At 40.8% G+C, this 19,270-nt stretch overlaps 1 protein-coding gene across 7 annotated transcripts in view; it reads left to right on the forward strand.

The window, feature by feature from the left end:
- The window catches only part of EHHADH (enoyl-CoA hydratase and 3-hydroxyacyl CoA dehydrogenase), a 41,599-nt gene that overhangs the window by 18,123 nt on the left and 4,206 nt on the right, over positions 1-19,270 (forward strand). For all 7 annotated transcript variants that reach the window (XM_067538770.1, XM_067538766.1, XM_067538773.1 and 4 more), the window contains 3 exons: positions 1,581-1,692; positions 2,598-2,702; positions 7,395-7,736. In XM_067538770.1, coding sequence (XP_067394871.1) covers positions 1,581-1,692; positions 2,598-2,702; positions 7,395-7,736 — 559 coding nt within the window. The remainder of the gene's footprint in view (positions 1-1,580; positions 1,693-2,597; positions 2,703-7,394; positions 7,737-19,270) is intronic.

The raw sequence follows: 19,270 nt of genomic DNA on the forward strand, positions 1-19,270 counted from the left end.
AGCAACAACCATAATTAAAGTGGTTTGCATGTTTCCAGTTTAAAAGGCCTTTGCAGATCTAATAAGTTGGACACACTTCTCCCTCTCAAGTTGGAGCTTCCCATGTTTGTTTTCAGCTAAGGGGCACTTTTTCTTTTTCTTTTTTTTAAATTTCAGCAAAAACTTCAGCTTTTTTTTAATACAGTTAGTGAAAAAATACACTTCTGCTATTATAAATATATATCAGGTACAAAAAATGGTGCTAAGGAATGTTAAGTTTGCAAAGTCAAGCAACCTGGAAGTCAGGAAAGGCCAATGTTCCAATTGTCTGTACTGCCCTGATTTGACACCTTGTCTGAATGCCTCATGATACAGTTTTGCTCAATGTCACACAGTCTGTGGCAGAGCCAGGAATAGAACCAAGTTCTCTGATTGCTGTCCAGTGCTTAAAGCTTGAGAAAATAGGAAATAATATTTACCTGCTTTCCAGAGTAGAGGAGCAAGGCTGAGTGTATGGTATTGTTGATGTTCCTGGCTCCCAGTGCAACATGTTCCCCTATCCAAGGGGTGCTGTGGCTATGCCTGGGTCCCAGCTCTGTGCCTGCTCTGCAAGAGGTGTAAGGGTGCCTAGGGATGTGCTTAGTGCAGCTGGTGTGTCGAAAACACTGTGGCGCTGAAGTATGGTCAGTGCAGATAAAAACATTCAAAGATTTGAACAGCAAGGCTCTGAAATGCCCTATGGCGCACATGCAAATTGTAATTTTAATTAGTTTATAATGGCTAAGTCTGGATCAATTTTAATGGGACAAGCAAAAAATAACCCCTGACCCCACAAACATCACCTGCTAAATTTTAGGTTCCTGCTTCAAAGTATGGATGCACTAGAGCTCTTGCAAAGAAATGGTTGGAGAAAAGTTCAACACTGGCAAAACTGTCTATTTTCCCCTAACCTAATTCTTGAGAACGGCTGGGCCATTTTTGTTGAAACTTAAAAAAAATACCCACAACAGTCCAAATGGTTAAAGTTTAGCAAATTATAAGCAACTGAAAATAGGTGATTATAATGAAAATATTTGGCAATCTTAATTAGAGGTGTGGCCACCTACTCTGCTATAATAAACATTCAAAGCAACTCTAGTGCCACAACAGAATGGCAGAAACTTCAAATTTGATAGGGATGGAAACTTAGGTCACAGATCTGCCTTCAGTAATTCATTGACCACCTGCATTAATTTGATGTATTATGCATGTTTAAAAGCACTATTTTTTGCTGGACATGCATATGTCAGCTGAATGGAAATTCAGTCTTTCAAGATTCCACTGGTTTTCTACATGTGTGCAAGAAAAAGTGGAGTGACCTTTTTTTTTTTGGATGTGTAGGCACATGGAGAATATGATCCGTGAGGCTGTGTAGTGGATGAGGCATGTCTCCAAAGATCTGTTACATTTCCTCTTTACAACACCTTTCTGGGGCTTTGCAGAGCAGCTTGCTGGAAGGATGGGGTGTGACTGTGGATCTGCTGTGCTTGCATCTTCTGTATGTAGTATATAATTATTGTTTTCTTTAATCGGACCCTCTGTTTAACTTCACTCCACTCTAGGCCTGGGTAGGTCTTCCAGAGGTCACCCTCGGGCTACTTCCTGGTGCAGGAGGAACCCAAAGACTCCCGAGACTGATTGGGATCCCAGCTGCACTTGACATAATCACCACAGGTAAATTTCTATGGCTTTGTTTAGAGTAGGATGGAGAGGTGAGACACGGATCATGTTAGCTAGTTCAATCTACTGAATATCTTTGAAAACTCCAGTCAGACCAGGCAAATTGTATTTTAACACAGACTAAGCTGGTTGAGTCAAAACAACTTGGCTTGTTTTAACTAGAGTTTTTGAAGGTGTTAGACTGAGCTAGCTAACACAGTCTAACCTAGAAATCCTGGTCTAGACAAAGCCAGTATGTTAGAATAGACTCTGTATATATGTGTGAATGCACAGACACTACGCGTGCAGACACTCCAAGGCATACTTGTGTGTGACACTACATGGTACATATGTGTATACGTGCATTCATACCTATGCATCTCTTGCAGAATGGAAGTAGCTGGGGGACGGAAGGAATGGCTTTGTAATCTCTATCTAGATATTTATTACCATTTTCATTCTCATAGGAGGGAGTTGCACACACTGTACACACTAGATTACTGAAACCTTTAGGTAATCGAACAGTGGGACATTTTAAATGAAAAGGGGTTTTGCTCCTTGGTACCCTGCTATGCTGAAAGAGCACATCTGGGGAAATATAAGGTGTATAATCACACTTTAAAGTTAATTAGAACAGGAGAAAACTGACAGAACAGGATGTACCAGGCCTTCAGCAGTTTTTACTGCTAGCTTCCCTTTGTTTTTTCCCATTCTGTGTTATCTCAGCACACCTGCTCTTGCCATTCCAGAGCAAAGCCAATTAATGGTTTAGTTAGCAGTGCATGTTCCTGTCTGGTGTGAGTAATGTGTCCCAACTGGGAACGTATCTCAGGCCAGCCAAATACAGAAGCTTTATCAAATGGAATGAAATTAAATCTCTGACCGTAGGAAGCTGAAGCCACCTTATTTCTTTATCGCAGGAAAACGTGTGCTGGCTGCTGAAGCACGGGAGCTGGGCATCATTGATGAAATCGTGGAAGAAAACACAATTGATGCAGCAATCCACTTGGCAAACAAAGTGGCAGGTAAGGGAAGAAGTGTAATACTGACAAGGAGTCCATTGGTGAGGTGCAGCTCAGCCTAGTGAGGTTAGCAGGCCAGAAGGAGAACAGCTGGGGCTAACCAGAACAGAGCACCTCTGCCCTTTGTCAAACATTGTTTCTATCCCCGTCCTCTTTGCTGGGTTTTGAATCCCACAGAAAACAAGCTTTAAATAGAGAGCAATTATTTTCCCGAAGTATTTTTGAAAAACTCAGATACACTGGTGATCTTCAGGGCGCTCAACAAATTCACATGAGGCAGAGAGATGGGGACAAATACAGTTAAAGCAACAGAGATTCCCTATGGTTCATGCATGCTAATTATACATGCTTCCACACACCCAAGTAACAGCACTGCTCCCGTTCTAGGTGGTTTTTTGGGGTTGATAAGAGGACTAAGCACACTTTCTATGTAAAATAAATTCTTTGACAGCTAGGCTTGTTGGTGCTGTGCACAGCTTGGCTGCACAATCAATACTAGGTGCTCTAAAAGAACTCTTTATAATGGCAAATCCCCAGCCAGGCTTAATGACCCCATACATTGGTCTGTAAATGCCCATAAGCTGTTGTTACATTGCCATGGTCTGAGAAGAGGCTGGACTATGGAGAGGGGTGATACACTGGAATCATATGAAGAGGTCATTTAGAACCTAAAGGTCACTAGGCCAGATTCACTGAAGCAAGAAATGTTTCCCCAACTGTCCTACTTTGGTGCCCCTTCTGGATGAGTATCCTGAGCTCTGCTGGAACTCCGCACATGACAGCTAAGTGGCACTGTCAGCATACTCCTTGGCTGTCCCGGCCACATATCTTTTCCTGCCAGCACCCTACCTTCTTCTGGAAAGGTGTTTGTCCACTTACACCTCTTCCCAGCATAAAGATTGCAGCCTCCTTCCTAGTGGACTTTCCACCTTGGGGTCTTGTGCCAAATGCTATGCCAGCAGAAGCTAGCATAGTCCAAAGGGTGAATCTACAATTCTAGATAAACATGTGCAACATTCTTTTAACACTGTTTAATTTATGGGTTCTTGCTCAAGATCAATGTCTTGCAGCATTCTCATCTGCATTTTGTCCAAGAGCTCTCTGGCAGAGTGGTCTCCTGCAATAGATACTCTTCCCTCTCACTGTGCTCAGGTTATTTTTAAGTTTTTTTGGTTTTTATCTTTAGCAACAATCAGGCAGTTCCATAAGCAGTCCTCCTTCCTCTCTCTTTTTTTGTTCAAACAACAAAGTATTATGTAAATATAAAGCTCTAGAGATATGTGTTAATATACTTTGCTGTTGGTTCTAAGCAAAGCAAGGAAACTTCTGTTCATCAATGACATCTGCCTGTTTTGGACAGAAGTTCCATGTTTGTCCCTCCTCTATCTTTTGGAGGAGATGTTATCACCCTTCTCAGCAATGTCTTTCCAAGAAGCAATGGATTCACTCTGAAATATGCTCCAGTTTGCTGAATGGTGCCCTGTGTAGGATCCATTCCAGTGTGCATTGCAGAGATATGTAACTATGGTAGACACATTGCTAGAGTTGGCAAATACTCTGGTTTTCAGCTTAATATTATTTGAAATCTAATAAAACTCCCAGACATTTGAATGCTTATTTTCTTCTCTGTGACAAGTTAGTTATGCATTGTGCAGTGACTGAGAATGATGAAAGCCAGCATGTTCTCAGAGGAGAACCTTAGGACTGGATGAATTATCCAACATTCTGTTCCTTGATGCCATTTGCTTTCTGGGATTTACATATCCACTGTCATTATCAGAAAATTTCTGTACTTCAACTTCATCCTCAATGGCAAACAGAATTAACTCCATGAGTACCGTGGCAAACAAGGATCATAGCAAGAGGCCCAGGACTTAGCTGGAGTGTTCTACCAGCATTGTTCTTTCATGGCAGTTTTCTTTCTGACAACACAGTCTTTGCTGCTGTTTTAAGTTTTTCCTGTTTTAAATTTAAGTGTTCTAGCATCTCTTCCAGCAGTAGGTATTACCTTGGCACTCTTTGCTAATTTTGACAGGGCTTTTTAAACTGCTATGTACCCTTTCCTTACAGCTTATATGGCATCTGCTTTCATTTTTTTCCAAACAGCATTTTCAAAGTCAGCCCTGATTTCCCACCTGCTCAGAGGATTTGCCACCAGGCCTTGTTAAAGAACACTGAAATCTGAAAATGTGTCAATACACTACTTAGCTGCATGATCCTTGATCAAGATGAAAGAATGAGCTGACAGAAATCATAGGATAGATTTATGACATTGATCTTTGTCTACAGGTTACTGTACTTTTCTGTCATACTATGGCAAACCAGCAGCATCAATGCTAAACTCTTTAAAAAAAGATGCAGGAGTCTCAGCTACTTGGACTGCACTCATGAGCTCGAATTTCTGAGAGTGCTTCTCAATTGGCTCCTGTATCTTATGGGAATGAACAACCAAATTGCTTTGGGAAATACCAAGATTTGAATCCACTATCCTTGCATAGCACTAGGCATGCTTTCTGATAGGCCTGGTGAAGAGACTTTTTTTAGGTGCAAAGTGGATAATTACTTAGGAAAAATAACTTGTGGTAGTACTGCTAGAATTTCTATACTTGGTCAGATACTTAGCCAAGAGTGGACTAAAATGGAAGATCAGTTTTAAAAAGTCAACCTGGAGATTATTTGCCTTCAGAGCTTTGCTGTGTGTGCTAGTGCTGTAGGTTTTATGGCTAGAGATCAGTCTTTTAGATTTCCTATTGATGGGCTGGTACTGTGCAAGACTTCCTTGGTTTAGTACAATATGTGTTAACAGAATTGTATATACAGTCTTCACCTATTAGAAGAACATCCTTCATCCACAAATTGTTATCGAATATTCCTAGGAAAGGACACTAACTCAGGTACAGTTCTGTGTATTTAAGGAAAAGGATACACAGACACTACCTACAGAAGTAATACACCACATTTACTTATTCAGTGAAAATCAAGAATGATATACTGCAGATCAGGTAAATTAACATAGTCTTCAAGTCATCTGCAGTTTGAGCCTCAAACAAATTAGCTTGTTCAACCAAAATAAATGTCCTCACTTCTGAAAACATCTGTATAAGAAAGGAACAGAGAATACATTGAAAACTACATAGAGAGGTTAATTTCCTGAAGAGCAGTAAGCTGTAATTTATAAGTGGAATGTTCTTTCATTAGCTGTTTTTTAAGTTTTTTTAATAAAGGTCATGGCTGCTAATTTAGAATTGCATTACATCATTTGTCCACTTGATGGCACCAGAAAATTGACATTCAACTGTCACTTGGTATACACTTGCTCTCAGTGCAGGAAAGCATGTATTCTTCAAAGACCAGCCACACTGGGAGCCAAGCAGAACCTGAGGCAGATTTGGGTCAAAGCAACACCTCCTGGCATTAGGCTGTAGGTGGGAAAGAGGACGAGGAAAGCCTGAGTCACCATTTGCCAAGTGTGGCAATTGTGTGGTGATAGGTTTTTTCCTGGAGCCTGTGGGCATCACTGATACGACTGCTGGGTAACTGTGGGCAGATGCTGACTTTTCAAACTCTTGCCAGGGATGGTCCAGATAACACTTAGTCCTGCCATGAGTGCAGGAGACTGGACTAGATGACTTCAAGGAGTCCCTTCTCAACCTATGATTCAATGATGACCACTGGAGACAGGCCCCAACCAACAGATTCAAGTGTTCTGAAAACTCCACCATCCTCGGGGGAGGTTCCCAATAGCCCAGCCTTTTTTCAGCCCTCTCTGTGGCTCACCATTGTGGCTGCTACTGCTTTAGACAAAGAAGGATGAACCTATTGCCCTCTTGAGCCAACCAGTGTTGCTCCTGGATTGATGAGAGGTGGGTGGTTGGGAGCAGGGGGCAGCATTTGTCCCTCTGATGGGTTGGGTGCACTGCCCTTTATGTGCTTCCTGTCTCTGTTGGCCTGGGGACTAATCTTGGCAGCTGGTCTTTGGTCCCCTGTCCGGGAGTTCATCATGTTGGAACCAGACTTCTGGGTTAGGTCTCACACATGGAGCCCAAGAATTTAGGCACCTGCCTGCTATGTCTGTTTTTCTTACTTTAATGGCATGATAGTTAGTGCTGTTGCGTATTTTACACATTGGGACATTTTACATCCTTGGCTTCTAATTGGTGCCACCTAGAATATAGCTCCTGGTAACGTGTATCTTTCCTAGCTTCCATTGATTGAGAGCTTCTGTGCCCTCAGGGAAGCTGTGACTGACAATGCTGGCCTTGTCCCCCTTTCCCTTATTTTCCTAACCAGGTCCCAGGTGGCCTGGGCTGGTCTCTCCCTCACAAATTTGGATTTGGATTATTTCTCACTGTTAGTAATTTGGTGGGGATCATTTCAGTTATTTGTATTGTGGTAGTAACTAGGACCCTAGTCCTGGACTAGTCAAGGTCCCATTATGCTAGACTCTGTGGTCCCTGTGCCAAAGATTTTACAATCTAAGTAGGGGGTTATGGTATGATAATCTGATCAGGGTGTTAAATATTCATGTTTTGTCACCAGTGCAAGGAGCTTTATTTGTCTGGTCTTGTGTCTCAATATCCCTAACTACCGAGCATCAACAGAACCAGCATTCATTGACTTTCCATATAGAAAGTCTACCAGAAAACAGTAGACTTAGCAGTTCTGTAACTATATTTCTCAACTCTTCCCATTCAGGTCAGCCATTAAATCCTTGCAGACTCAGTCTGAAGCAAGTTCAATGTCTGCCCAACATGGACGCCATTCTCAGCAAGGCTCTTGTGAAAGTGAAAAAGCAGGCCCGGGGGTGTCTGTCTCCAGAGATGTGTGTCCAAGCGGTCAAGGCCTCTGTGCAGCTGCCCTTCACAGAGGGAATTCGGAAGGAGAGAGAGTTGTTTAAACTCCTGCTGACCTCAGGCCAGGCCAAAGCACTGCAGTATGCATTCTTCGCACAGAGAGCAGCAAAGAAGTGGACAACACCCTCTGGAGGTTCCTGGAAAACTGCTTCAGCTCAGCCCATCCGGAAAGTAGCTGTGATAGGTAAGATCCAGTATGCTCTCCAGCTTCCTGAGCCCATGGCAAATGCCAGGCTAAATAAACTGGAGAGGTGTGGATATCCAAGAGTTCTGGGAAAGGAAACGATAGAATAATGCTAGGTATCCTGTGGCATTTCCATGGCAGCATAAGGAAATCAGATAGTCTTGAATGAATTCCTACAACGGGGCTCTGGGAGCTGCTTTGGAGTCCTGAAGTTGCTCAACTTCCCCTTTAATTTACTCTCCACTCCTTCCAAAGGCCACATTGCAGCAAAACCTTATATTTGATGGAAGGCCTGAGGAAGATTCCTTTGGAGTCATAAGTGTTTCTGCATGTACCCTACCCTGTCAGGTAGGCAAAGCTCCTCCAACCACCCAAGTTAAAACAGAACACACAACATTGGTATATTTTAGGGGGGAAAACTGTCAGCATAGTTAGTACTAGCTGCTTGTAACAGTGTAAACCTCTGGTGAATAGAGAGATCAGGTTAAATGGCTTAATCATGTAGTGTCAGGTCATTTTTATGTGGTCCTTCCTCCAGCTACCCTGATATCACTTTGACTACTGCTTCATTCTCAGTTCATAAATAGGTGTTTTCATTTTAAAATAGTGTTGTCTTGAAAGCTTATTTAATTCCATATTATAAACAGAGATCTGTATAAAATTATTCTCATTTTAGTCTAGTTTCATTGTGTGTGTGTGTGTGTGTGTGTGTGTGTAGAGAGCGCACGTGTGTCAGGGATATATTAATACAAAAATGTTTTGTTGACAGCTGCATTTTAAAAAGCTTTCATCTCATCATGATCCACCCTTCCATTTTGCACCCCCGGAAGATAATGCTTTCATTAAATTTTTATAAGTACAATTTAAATAAAACCCTTTGATGCACTGCACAGATCTAAAAAAAAAAAAATCTTCCTGCTCTGCACATTGATTGCTACACTCTGTGTAAAATGACTAGACAAGTATAGCACACTGGGAAAGTGTCCATTTCAATTTTAGAGAGATCCAGTCAGTTTGCCACTGCTTTTCCATGTCTGGGTATCATATACAGGATCTTTGTTTCCTGTAGTGAACTCTGAACCCTCTTCAAGCTCATCTCTGCTAAAAGAAGCCACAGATGGTGTTTCTTGAAGTCTCCCTTTTCCTCATTTATTTTATTGAGTTAATTAATGTCATATATTGAATGGTCATTTACTACATGAATCTTCAGACTTTAAGTACTTAAATCTGCCAAACATTAACCTACCAACAAGCTCATATTGAATTGCCATGAGGTCCTTTACTGGTGAGATGGCATTTATGCAAATAGCATGGAGCACTATTGGGTCTATCATGTGATTCAGTGCTGAGCAAAATTATTGGATTCATGTAAATGGTATCTGTCCTGTCACACGGTGGAGGACTCCATTTTGTATTTTTGTAAGAAGGAATAGGTAACCGGAAGCAGAGCTTAGACTGGAAATTCTTTGCTGTTTGAGGGATAAATCCCACTAAGATAAATGAGACATTTGCAAAACCTCCCTCTTTCATGGAAATTCATGGGTTCATAGATTTTTTTTAAGGGCAAAAGGGGCCACTGTAGTCTGACCTCCTGCATAGCACAGGCCATTGCACTTCTCTGAGGTAATTCCTGCTGTGACAGACTGACAGTATCCTGAAATATCCTAAACAAACCTTTGGGAATTAAGATTAACTTTACTGAGTTAAGTTAAACCTTATTGAACAAGGGTTAATGCCTTTGGGTACACTGTATTAAAAATGTAATAGTATATGTGTTGTTGTATACGTACCTTCTGTAGTAGGGAAAGGGAATGCTAATGACTTCCTCCATTATCAACCCTTTGAAGCTGCGCTCTGGAGAGAAATGCATATACTAGTTCAAACTGGATTCTCCAGGGACCAACATACAAAGAAAGAGCTTTTGGATACATAGTCTGGTTTTAACTGGGTCAGGGCCTTCTCCCTGATCCAGCAAATGGATAGGACCCCTGGTCCTTAGGGTAGAGTTGGAAGGGCTGGATGCTTGTTCTGAGCTGAAGCTGTGATTAACTTGTAACCACAAAGAATCCCCCTTGGGCTGGATATTGAAGGACCGCTCTTGCCAGATCCCATGTTAGCGATGTGGCTAATTTTGATAAACTTTTTAGCATGCATGTACATTCTTTTTATTGTTTTTAATATATTTTTCTCTGTAAGGCTTGTTACCTTAAGAATACAGCAGGCTTGCAGGGGAAGTGCTGTGTGGAACCTTACAACTGTAGCAACTACACCTATTAACTCTCTCTGAAGAGAAAGCAAGCAGGTCTATTTGGGCAGACTGTGCTGGGGATATCACTGTGAAAACAGGCAACTGTGCAGCCTGGGAATACCCCAGTCAGAAGGGAGTGAGGCACCGGACTCCACCCAGGAAAGGCAACAGCTGGGGAGCTGAAAGCCTGAGATTGGGTGCCCTTGCTGGACCCCTGAGAGAAATATTGGTGAACTGTGACTCTCCCCCCACCCTCCCAAGTCTAAATGCTGTGGTTGAACTAGAGCATATCTACTAGAAAATCAACCAATTTCCATTTAAAAATTCCAATGATGGAGAATCCGCTGCAGCTCTTGGTATATTGTTCAATGGCTAATTACCCTCATTTAAAAATTTGCACCTTATTTCTAGTCTAACTTGTCAATCTTCAATTTCCAGCCACTGGATTATGTTAGATCTCTGTCTGCTAGATTGAAGAGCCCATTATCAAATTTCTGTTCCTCATGTAGGTACTTATAGACTGTGATCAGGTCACTCCATAATTTTTTTCTTTGTTAAACTAAACAGATTGAGCTCCTGGAGTCTGTCACTATAAGGCATGTTTTCTAATCCCTTAATCATTCTCGTGGCTCTTCCCTGAACCCTCTCTAATTTATCAACATCCTTCTTAAATTGCGGACACCAGACCTGGACATAGTATTCCAGCAGCGGTAACCCCAGTGCCAAATTCAGAGGTAAAATAACCTCTGTACTCCTGCTTGAGATTCTGTTTTATGCATCCACGGCCTTTTGGCCACAGCATCACATTAGGAGCTCAAGCTCAGCTGATTATCCACCATAACACCAAAATCCTTTTTGGAGTCACTGCTTCCCAAGACAGAGCCCTGAAAGATCCTGAAAGATAGGCTTCCAAGATGTTTGTCCTCACATTCAGCTGTATTGGCATAGACCCAGGGTTTTTTTTACCTTCCTCTGCGTCATGGGGCACAGGTCACTTGCTGGTGGATTCTCTGTACCTTGAAGTCTTAAAACCATTATTTGAGGACTTCAAAAACTCAGTCATAGTTTAGGGGTCTATTACAGGAGCGTGTGGGTGAGGTCCTGTGGCCTGCATTGTGCAGGTGGTCAGACTAGATGATCATAATGGTCCCTTCAGACCTTAAAGTCTATGAGTCTATTGAAATACATTTTGTTTGCTTGCGCCCAGTTTACCAAGCAATCCCAATCAATCTGTATCAGTGATCTGTCCTCTTCATTATTTATCACTCCCCAAATCTATGTTTCGTCTCCAGACTTTATCAGTGATGATTTTATGTTTTCTTCTAGGTCATTGAGAAAAATGTTAGACAGTGTAGAGTCAGAACCAGATCCCTGCAGGCCCTCACTAGAAACTCGCCTGCTTGATGGTGTTTCCCTATTTACAATTACATTTTGAGACCTGTCAGTTAGCAATCTAATCCATTTGAAATGTGCTTGTTGATTTTATATCATTCTAGTTTCTTAATCTAAATGTGTGAGGTACCAAATCAAATGCCTTACAGGAGTGTAAGTATATTACAGTGGTGACAGATATGGCAATTTCCTACAGTATCTTTGGGAGAACTCTCTGAATTAAGTTTATGTATCCTTGTGGAGCAGGGATTGTGTGTAATTCCGTGAGGAAGGGTAACTACAGCTCCTCCAGGAACTAAGATTAGTTGGGGGCCATTTAGGCAAATTCACTCAGGTTGTAACAACTCCAGACAAGTACCACCACATGGAGAGACTATACTAGTCATATACTAGTTCAAACTGGATTCTCCAGAGACCAACCAACCAAACAGAAAAGGAATTTTGGATAAATAGCTTGAGTTTAAATTGACTCAGGGCCCTATTGCTTATCTAGCAAATGGGCAGGATCTTCTGTCCAAAGAGGAGGGGACACTCCCTGTGGAAAGATTGGAAGAACTGACACCTACCCGAGCCCGAGGTTGGAGTTGAAGTGACCTCTGTTTTCACTGTAATGCTTTAGGAATAAATGTGCATGTTTAGAAAAAGTTGTGTGGTAATTTGTAGCTGCTAGCAATTACAGCTTTTCATACCTTTTGGACAGAAAGTAAAGCACAGACATTGGCCCATTTGGGCACTCTGACTTGCTGGGAATATTACAGTGAAGGAAGGGAACTGTGCATCCTGGAAAATGCCTAAGGGAGTGAGGCATAGGTCTTTGCCAAAGAAAGATCATGGCTGAGGAGCCAGGAGACTAAAAGTGGAGGCCCTCGAGGGACCACAGAGGGGGACTACAGGTGCAGTTGTCTTGAACTGTGACAACATCCACACTATTACCTTTATCAACGAACTCGTAATCGCATCAAGCAATGATATCAACTTGGTCTGACAAAATCTGTTTTCCATAAATCCATATTGATTGTCATTCATTGTATTACTGTTTTTTAATTCATTATTAACTGAGTTCTGTATCAGCTTTTGCATAATTTTGCCCAGGTCCAGTGTCATACTGACAGGCCTATAATTACTCAGATCATCCCTTTTACCTTTTTAAATATTACCATAACATTAGTTTACTTCCAGCCCACTAGAAGTTCCCCAGTGTTCCAAGACTTATTAAAACCAATATTAATGGTCCCAAGAATTCTGTGGCCAGCTCTCTTAATACTTTTGCATGTAAGTTTTCTGGACTTGCTGATTTAAAAATGTCTGACTTTAGTAGCTGCTGCTTAACATCCTCCTGAGATACTAGTGGAATGGAAAGACTGCCATCATCATCATCATATGATATGAATATATCATCTGGCTTTTTCCCAAATACAGAAAAGAAATATTTATTGAACACTTCTGCCTTTTCTGCACTATTATTATTGACAGTTCTACCATTTCCATCTAGTAATGGACCTATAACAGTGTTAGGGTTCCTTTTGTTCCTGATAATCTTTTTTTAAAAAAAACCCTTCTTACTGTCTTTAACTCATTTCTGTTTGTGGCTGTGATTGGGTAGTCACCCTACACCAACCCTGATGGGATCATGGTGGCTCATAAAGGGCCAATTAACCTTATTGGTCACACCTGGGGGAGAATTAGGCTTGATTGATAAGGCTAATTGATAATGAAGCCCAGCTGAGGCGGGCAAGCGCTGGAGTGACAGATGGAAGCAGGTGCTAGGCCAGACAAGAGCTGACCCCTACCCACAAGGAGGCACCATGGTGGTCAGTGTACCCTGTACAGTGGCCTTTTGTATCCCTTATTCATTTTCTACAATTTCTAACTTCTAGTTTATATTCATTGCTAACAACTTCCCCTTTTTCCATATATATCTATATATTCTTTCTCAAACTGGTCTGGACTTTATTCTGTTTGCAGATAACAAATGTGATCAAGCCTTGATCACTTCCACCTAAGCAATCACTAACTTTTAGTTCTGTGATTAATTCCTCATAATCTATCAAGGTGATGTCTAATTTAGAATCCCCCGGGGTTGGATACAATACTGTTTGAGTTAGGAAATTGCCATCTATGATTATAGAACTTCCAAGGACATTTTTAGTATTGGCAGCAGGAGACCTCCATCATGTGTCAATTAGATTAAAGACCACACTAATAACCCAGTTTTTCTCCCTATACATTACAGATTGGTGTTCAAGGATTTTCACTCAATAAATTGCCCTGTTCTGTTCATTCCCTCTGAAGCATCTGGCACAGGCCACTGTTGCATGACAGGTCTCTGGACTAGATGGACCAGTGGTCTGACCCAGTAGGCCATTGTGCTTATGATTTGGTCGTCCTGTTTCCATCCTGTGATTTGGTGTCTGTAGCAGACACCTGCTAGTGCCCCTCTTGTGCTTTATCCATAGATCAGTATTCTAACAAGCATTCAAGATAATTTGCTTCCTAGTTGTCAGAGACTTGGAGACAGGCAATGCCACGCCATTTTTGACAGAGTGCCCTTCCCCCTCCCCTTTTGCCGACAAGTGTTATCGTCTGGGAGTTCTAGTGTAACAAAGCTCCAGATGCTTCCACTGCTCTTACACCATGCTACTGAAAATGTCCTTTCATATAGGCCACTGAAGAGTCAAACGGTAACTCAGTAATTAACTATCCTGGCCAAAATTGAACTTGGCAAGCTCAGGTCTTGTCAATGGGCCCAGGTTGGAAGGATGGAAGTACCACAAGGATGTCTGAATGTCTAAGACAAAAAAATAATTTTTGTGGCTCACCAGTGGAAGATCTGAAGGTGGACTTGACAGCAGGACCTCAGATCACCCCAACTGCTGATTAAAGATCTGGCAATGTTGGGAGAAGGGACAGCAAGCTGGCAGTGTGTTTTTACTGTTAGAATCTGTACTTTGTCCACATTCAGCAGATGTGAATGGACAGAAGGACAGTTATAATCATTTAAAATTACTGTACCTTTGTCGGTTACTTAAATCAGATTTTAGTAGTATGTTAACTTGATAATGATAGTACAGATCCTATAGTTTAATCATTGGACTCAAGATGGACATAAGTAAGAGTTCTGGTGATATATGCATCAGAAGTAAAATGGATGTCTGAAAAATCATTTTCAAAACAGGAAGTGGTTTGTGTAGTACATGCTTGTGTGTATAATACATGTGGCAAGAGCTAAATCAGTGGTGACAGGCTGCTTGTGGAGAAAATATTCTACCTTGTTTGACCTGTGTTATCAAGACTTGAGCTTGTTTTACTGATGACATAATTTAATTTATTTTTCATAAAGCACTTCAGATTAATTTTTTAATCCCCTTGGTTTATGTTTCTTTGTTTGGCTGATTGACTTTCATTCAAAAACCTGATCAACTGCACTTTGGATTAAAAAAAATCATTTGATAGAATTACTGCAGACCTTGTCTAGTTGTGGCTTTATTCTGGATGTTAACAGTGTTCACATTCAGAGTGCCCCTTTGCTTTATAGGAGTGCTTGGCACATGCAAAACCTTGTTAACTTCCTGGCATTTTACTTTTTTTGTGGTTCTCATACTATTTTTGATTTACATGTATTGTTGTAGTACCTAGGAGCCCCAGTCATGTACAGGACCCCATTATGCTCGGTGCTGTACAAATCCCGAACAACAAAGCTGTCCCTGTCTCAAGGAATTTACAATCTAAGTATAAGACAAGAGGCAACAGAAAGAGACAGACAGAGGAGTGCAATGAAACAACATTGGTGATAGGCAGCCAGCCAGCAACCCAACCATTGTCAAGTTTTTTGTAGACATCACTTCAAAGAAGAGTTTTAAGGAAGTATCTGAAGGAGGATATTGAGTTAGTTTTAGTTTTGTAGATGTTCACATGGAACTCCTCCCAAGCGTGAGGGGCAGTGTGGGAGAAAGCACAAAAGTATTTGTTTGAAAGTTTGACAAATGAGCAACAGAAGGAAGCTGGCATCATGGGAGGCAGCAGTCAATGTCTCAATAGTGAACAAGAGAATGGTAGGGTGGGGATAGGCCATGAAGAGCCTCGAACATAGCTTATATCTGATGTGCTAGATGAGGAGAAACCAGTGGAAGGATGCAAAAAGAAGGGTGAATGGTCAAAAGAAATGGGTTAGGGAAATTATCTTTCCAGCAGCTTTCTGAATGGATATGAGTGGGCCAAGATGGCATTTGTCAAGACCAGAGAAAAGGATGTTGCAGTAATCAAGCAGCAAGATGAGAACCTGAACAAGAGTTTTAGCAGTGTGGATGGATAGGAAAGACCATATCTTAAAGATGTTATGTAGAAAGAATCTGCAAGGTTTAGATATAGCTTGGATGTGAGAATCTAGAGAAAAGTTTGAGTTGCAGATGACAGGTTACAGGCCTGAGGAACAGACAGGATGGTGGTATTGTCCACAGTGATTGAGAAATAGGGTTGGAGGGGAGACTAAGAAGTCTGTTTTAGCCATGTTGAGTTTGAGCTGATGGTTAGACATCCATGAGGAGATGTCAGAGAGGGAGGACAAGATTTTAGTTTGGACAGGAGTAGAGAGATAGATCTGCAAATCATTTGCGTAGTTGAATTTGTGTTTGTGGATGAGATAAGGTACAGAAGGAGAAGAGGAGAGGTCCACGGACAGAGCCCTGTGGAACCCCTAAGTTGGAGTGGGGATGAGGTGGATCCTCTAAAGGACAAGCTGAAGGAGCAATTAGAGAGGTAGGAAAAGAACCAGGCGAGGACAGAGTCATTGAAAGGGAGGACAAAATTTCAAAAAGAGCATGATCGATTGTGTTGCAGGAGTCTGAGAGGTCAAGGAGGGGAAGCATGGGGTACTGGTTCTGAGCTTTGGCTAGGAAGAAGTCATTAGAGAGTTTGGTGAGAACAGTTTCAGTGGAGTGCAAGGGGTGGAAGCCGGATTGGAGAGGGCTTAGGATATAACTGGAGGAGAGGAACTCCAAACAGCGACTGCGAACAGCACATTCAATGAGCCTAGATATGAAAAGGAGACGAGGGATGGGGCAGTAATAGGAGAGGCAAGCGGGGTCCAGAGTGGGATTTTTAAGACAGGAGAGACTAAAGCATGTTTGTGGCACTGTTTGGTATTTTTTACATATGTATTGTATGGTGTATCTAAAGGATACTAAGTATATAATGGAATGGAGGCCATTAGTGGATTGTAACTCCTAAATCTAATATCTTTTAATTCAGATACCTTCCTTAAATGACTGGCTTCTGGGTTGTCCCCCACACCCAGCCCCACCAAGGGAGAAATGTTTTGTCAGTGGTAAAACTTCATCTAGACAACTAGAGAGGAGTTTGAATGACAATGTAGTAAAAGAAATCACCTTAGTGATCACCAGCTACTTTAACAAATCCATCCCCTTTAATAGGTTTTTCATTTAAATGTAAAGTGCATGTTGTCCTCCTGAAAGGAGCAGGATTGAAGGTCTGATTATGCCCAGCACTGCGGGGCTGACCCAAGCGAAAGGGAGAGGATGCTATGATCCTGCCTTCCATTGCATCTTTGCACAGACACTGGATACAGGAGTACAGGGCACCATAGACATTGCTCTTTCTAGCACAAACCTGAACTGAAGTCAGCCCGAATACCTCCTTGTGCTTCTAGCATCACACTTCCCCCCTCCAGAATCCAGCCCTAAACACTCTGTTTGTCTCCCAAACTGGAAGCAGCCACACAAGCTGATTCATGCTGCCATGCCAAAGTGTCTCAGCCCTGCTGTGGGAGGAGCATGTCTGCAGTAGTACTGACTGCAGGCTTTGTCCATCCTAGGCCTCTCCACTCAAAATGCAAGCAAGAATGCCATGCTAATGCCAAATAGGATGCAATTTCTGTGTTGTGGGCATCTCTACCAGGAACTGGACAAAGCCCATTGTGTTGTTTTATATTCAATCAATAACCTGCTAGGCTTAATAACCGTTCATTGCTTGTAACTTAACAACAGTGTTTATTAGATACATAGTTAATATATCTACACAGCATCTTAACTCAGGTCAATCTATCAGTGAAACTTAAAACCAACAGCCTCCTGCAGCTGTCAGCTCCCACACCCTGGAAATTCTAGTAATTATCTGAACACCATCGTAACACCACATCTTCTTTCTTTTAGTTTTTTTTTTAGCCAAAATTATTTATGTATATATATATATATATAATCAGAATTATTTTAGCTTTCTATAAGCCTTTTTGACAGGTCTTCTTTGACGCAATGACTATCTAACTTCTGTATTTGCTGTATTATTGAAGTTATTCTTACTACTTAAAAGAATGTCATTTTCATTTTCTTGCTGCTCTTGGTGCCATAGTGTATCATCTCTTCTTTCAGATGAGTCTCGTCTTGCAGGTAACAACTGTAAATCTCTCTGATTCAGTCTATGTGCTTGACCATTATTAGTCATGACAACATAAGATTGAAGTTACAGTGAGGTTAAAGATGTTTTGTTACGATGGCTTTCTGAGCCCTGTTCCTACCATTATAGATACATACTCTATTATTCTGTTTCAAATAAGGTAGTTTATATGATCCTGTATCACAAAAATTCTTTTGATTCAAATTCAACTTAAATTTATACTTATACTTATTCCTTTCCTTACATTCTTCTTGAAAAAAACAGGTGCAGGTGATAAACCTTGTAATGGTGATGTTCTATAATTTAATACTGCCAAATATAAATGAGTATTCAATTTTTTAGCTTTGGTTAGTAATCTTTTTACCATTTTAACACCATTTTCAACTAGCCAAGTAGATTGTGTGTAACCTGGACTTGATGTAATACGTTTGAAATCATATGCTATGGCCAAACTTTTAAACTCGACTGTGAAAGTGAAGTCCATTATCAATTCTACTGTATTGATATGGTATTATCTTGCAAAAACTGATTTAATTTTATTAATGAATTGTTTGGCATATGTATTTACTTGTATAGATATTTTAGGAAAATATAAAAAATAATCAAGAACTAAAACATGTCCTTTATGTTCAAATAAATCAAAAGCTACTTTAAATTTTCCTGATAAATGTCATAGGCTATTTAGAATGAGCATTTCCATATTTTTGACATATGTCACTTTCATGTAATCCTCTATGTTTTGGTTCATTTATGGTCATTACAGAACCTCTCTTGCTCCACTTTTACATTTTTCTATGGCTAAATGTCCCTCGTGTATGCGTTTCAACCTCTCTGTTGTTAACCCTAAAGGAATTACTGCTCTATTGCCTTTAAACAGAATTCCTTCAATTATTGAAAAGTCTTGAATAAATTGATTATATCGCTTCAGCATCCATTTTTTATTATATCTTTTTTCAATACCTGTAATAATCCTTTGTAAATTCTCATCCTGTCTAGTTGCTTGTACAATTTTTTCCCATATCTTTGTGATATAGGAAACAATTTTTAAGCACATCTACATGTACCACATTTTCTTCAATTACAGTGGTTACATCATAAACTCTAGAAAGAGTATCAGTAACAATTAATGCTCTGTCTGGCCGATATTCTAATTTTAAATAACAAATACAATTGAAAAGAATCATCTCTGTCACCAAGTAGGATGTCTGTCAAGTTCCTTTTTGAAATATGAACTAATGGATTCTGATCTGTTTCTGTCAGCACAGGGTTACCAGATAGAAACATGGGAGATGTTTTGCATGCAGAAACCAGTCCCAAAGCCCCTTTTTCTGTTTGTGCATACTGACGTTCCGGTTTTGATATGGCTCTAGATGCAAAAGCAACTCACTTCCTAATCACCACACTTTTGTAATAGAAGTGCTCCTAAACCTTGTTAGGAAGCATCTGAAGACAGTTTTGTAAGTCTGTTCTGTATTAAAACTATTTG

This window comes from Emydura macquarii, unplaced genomic scaffold (assembly GCF_026122565.2).
Source record: "Emydura macquarii macquarii isolate MOO-44397 ecotype Brisbane River unplaced genomic scaffold, CSIRO-AGI_Emac_v2 contig_499, whole genome shotgun sequence".
In the NCBI taxonomy this organism is placed as follows: Eukaryota; Metazoa; Chordata; order Testudines; family Chelidae; genus Emydura; species Emydura macquarii.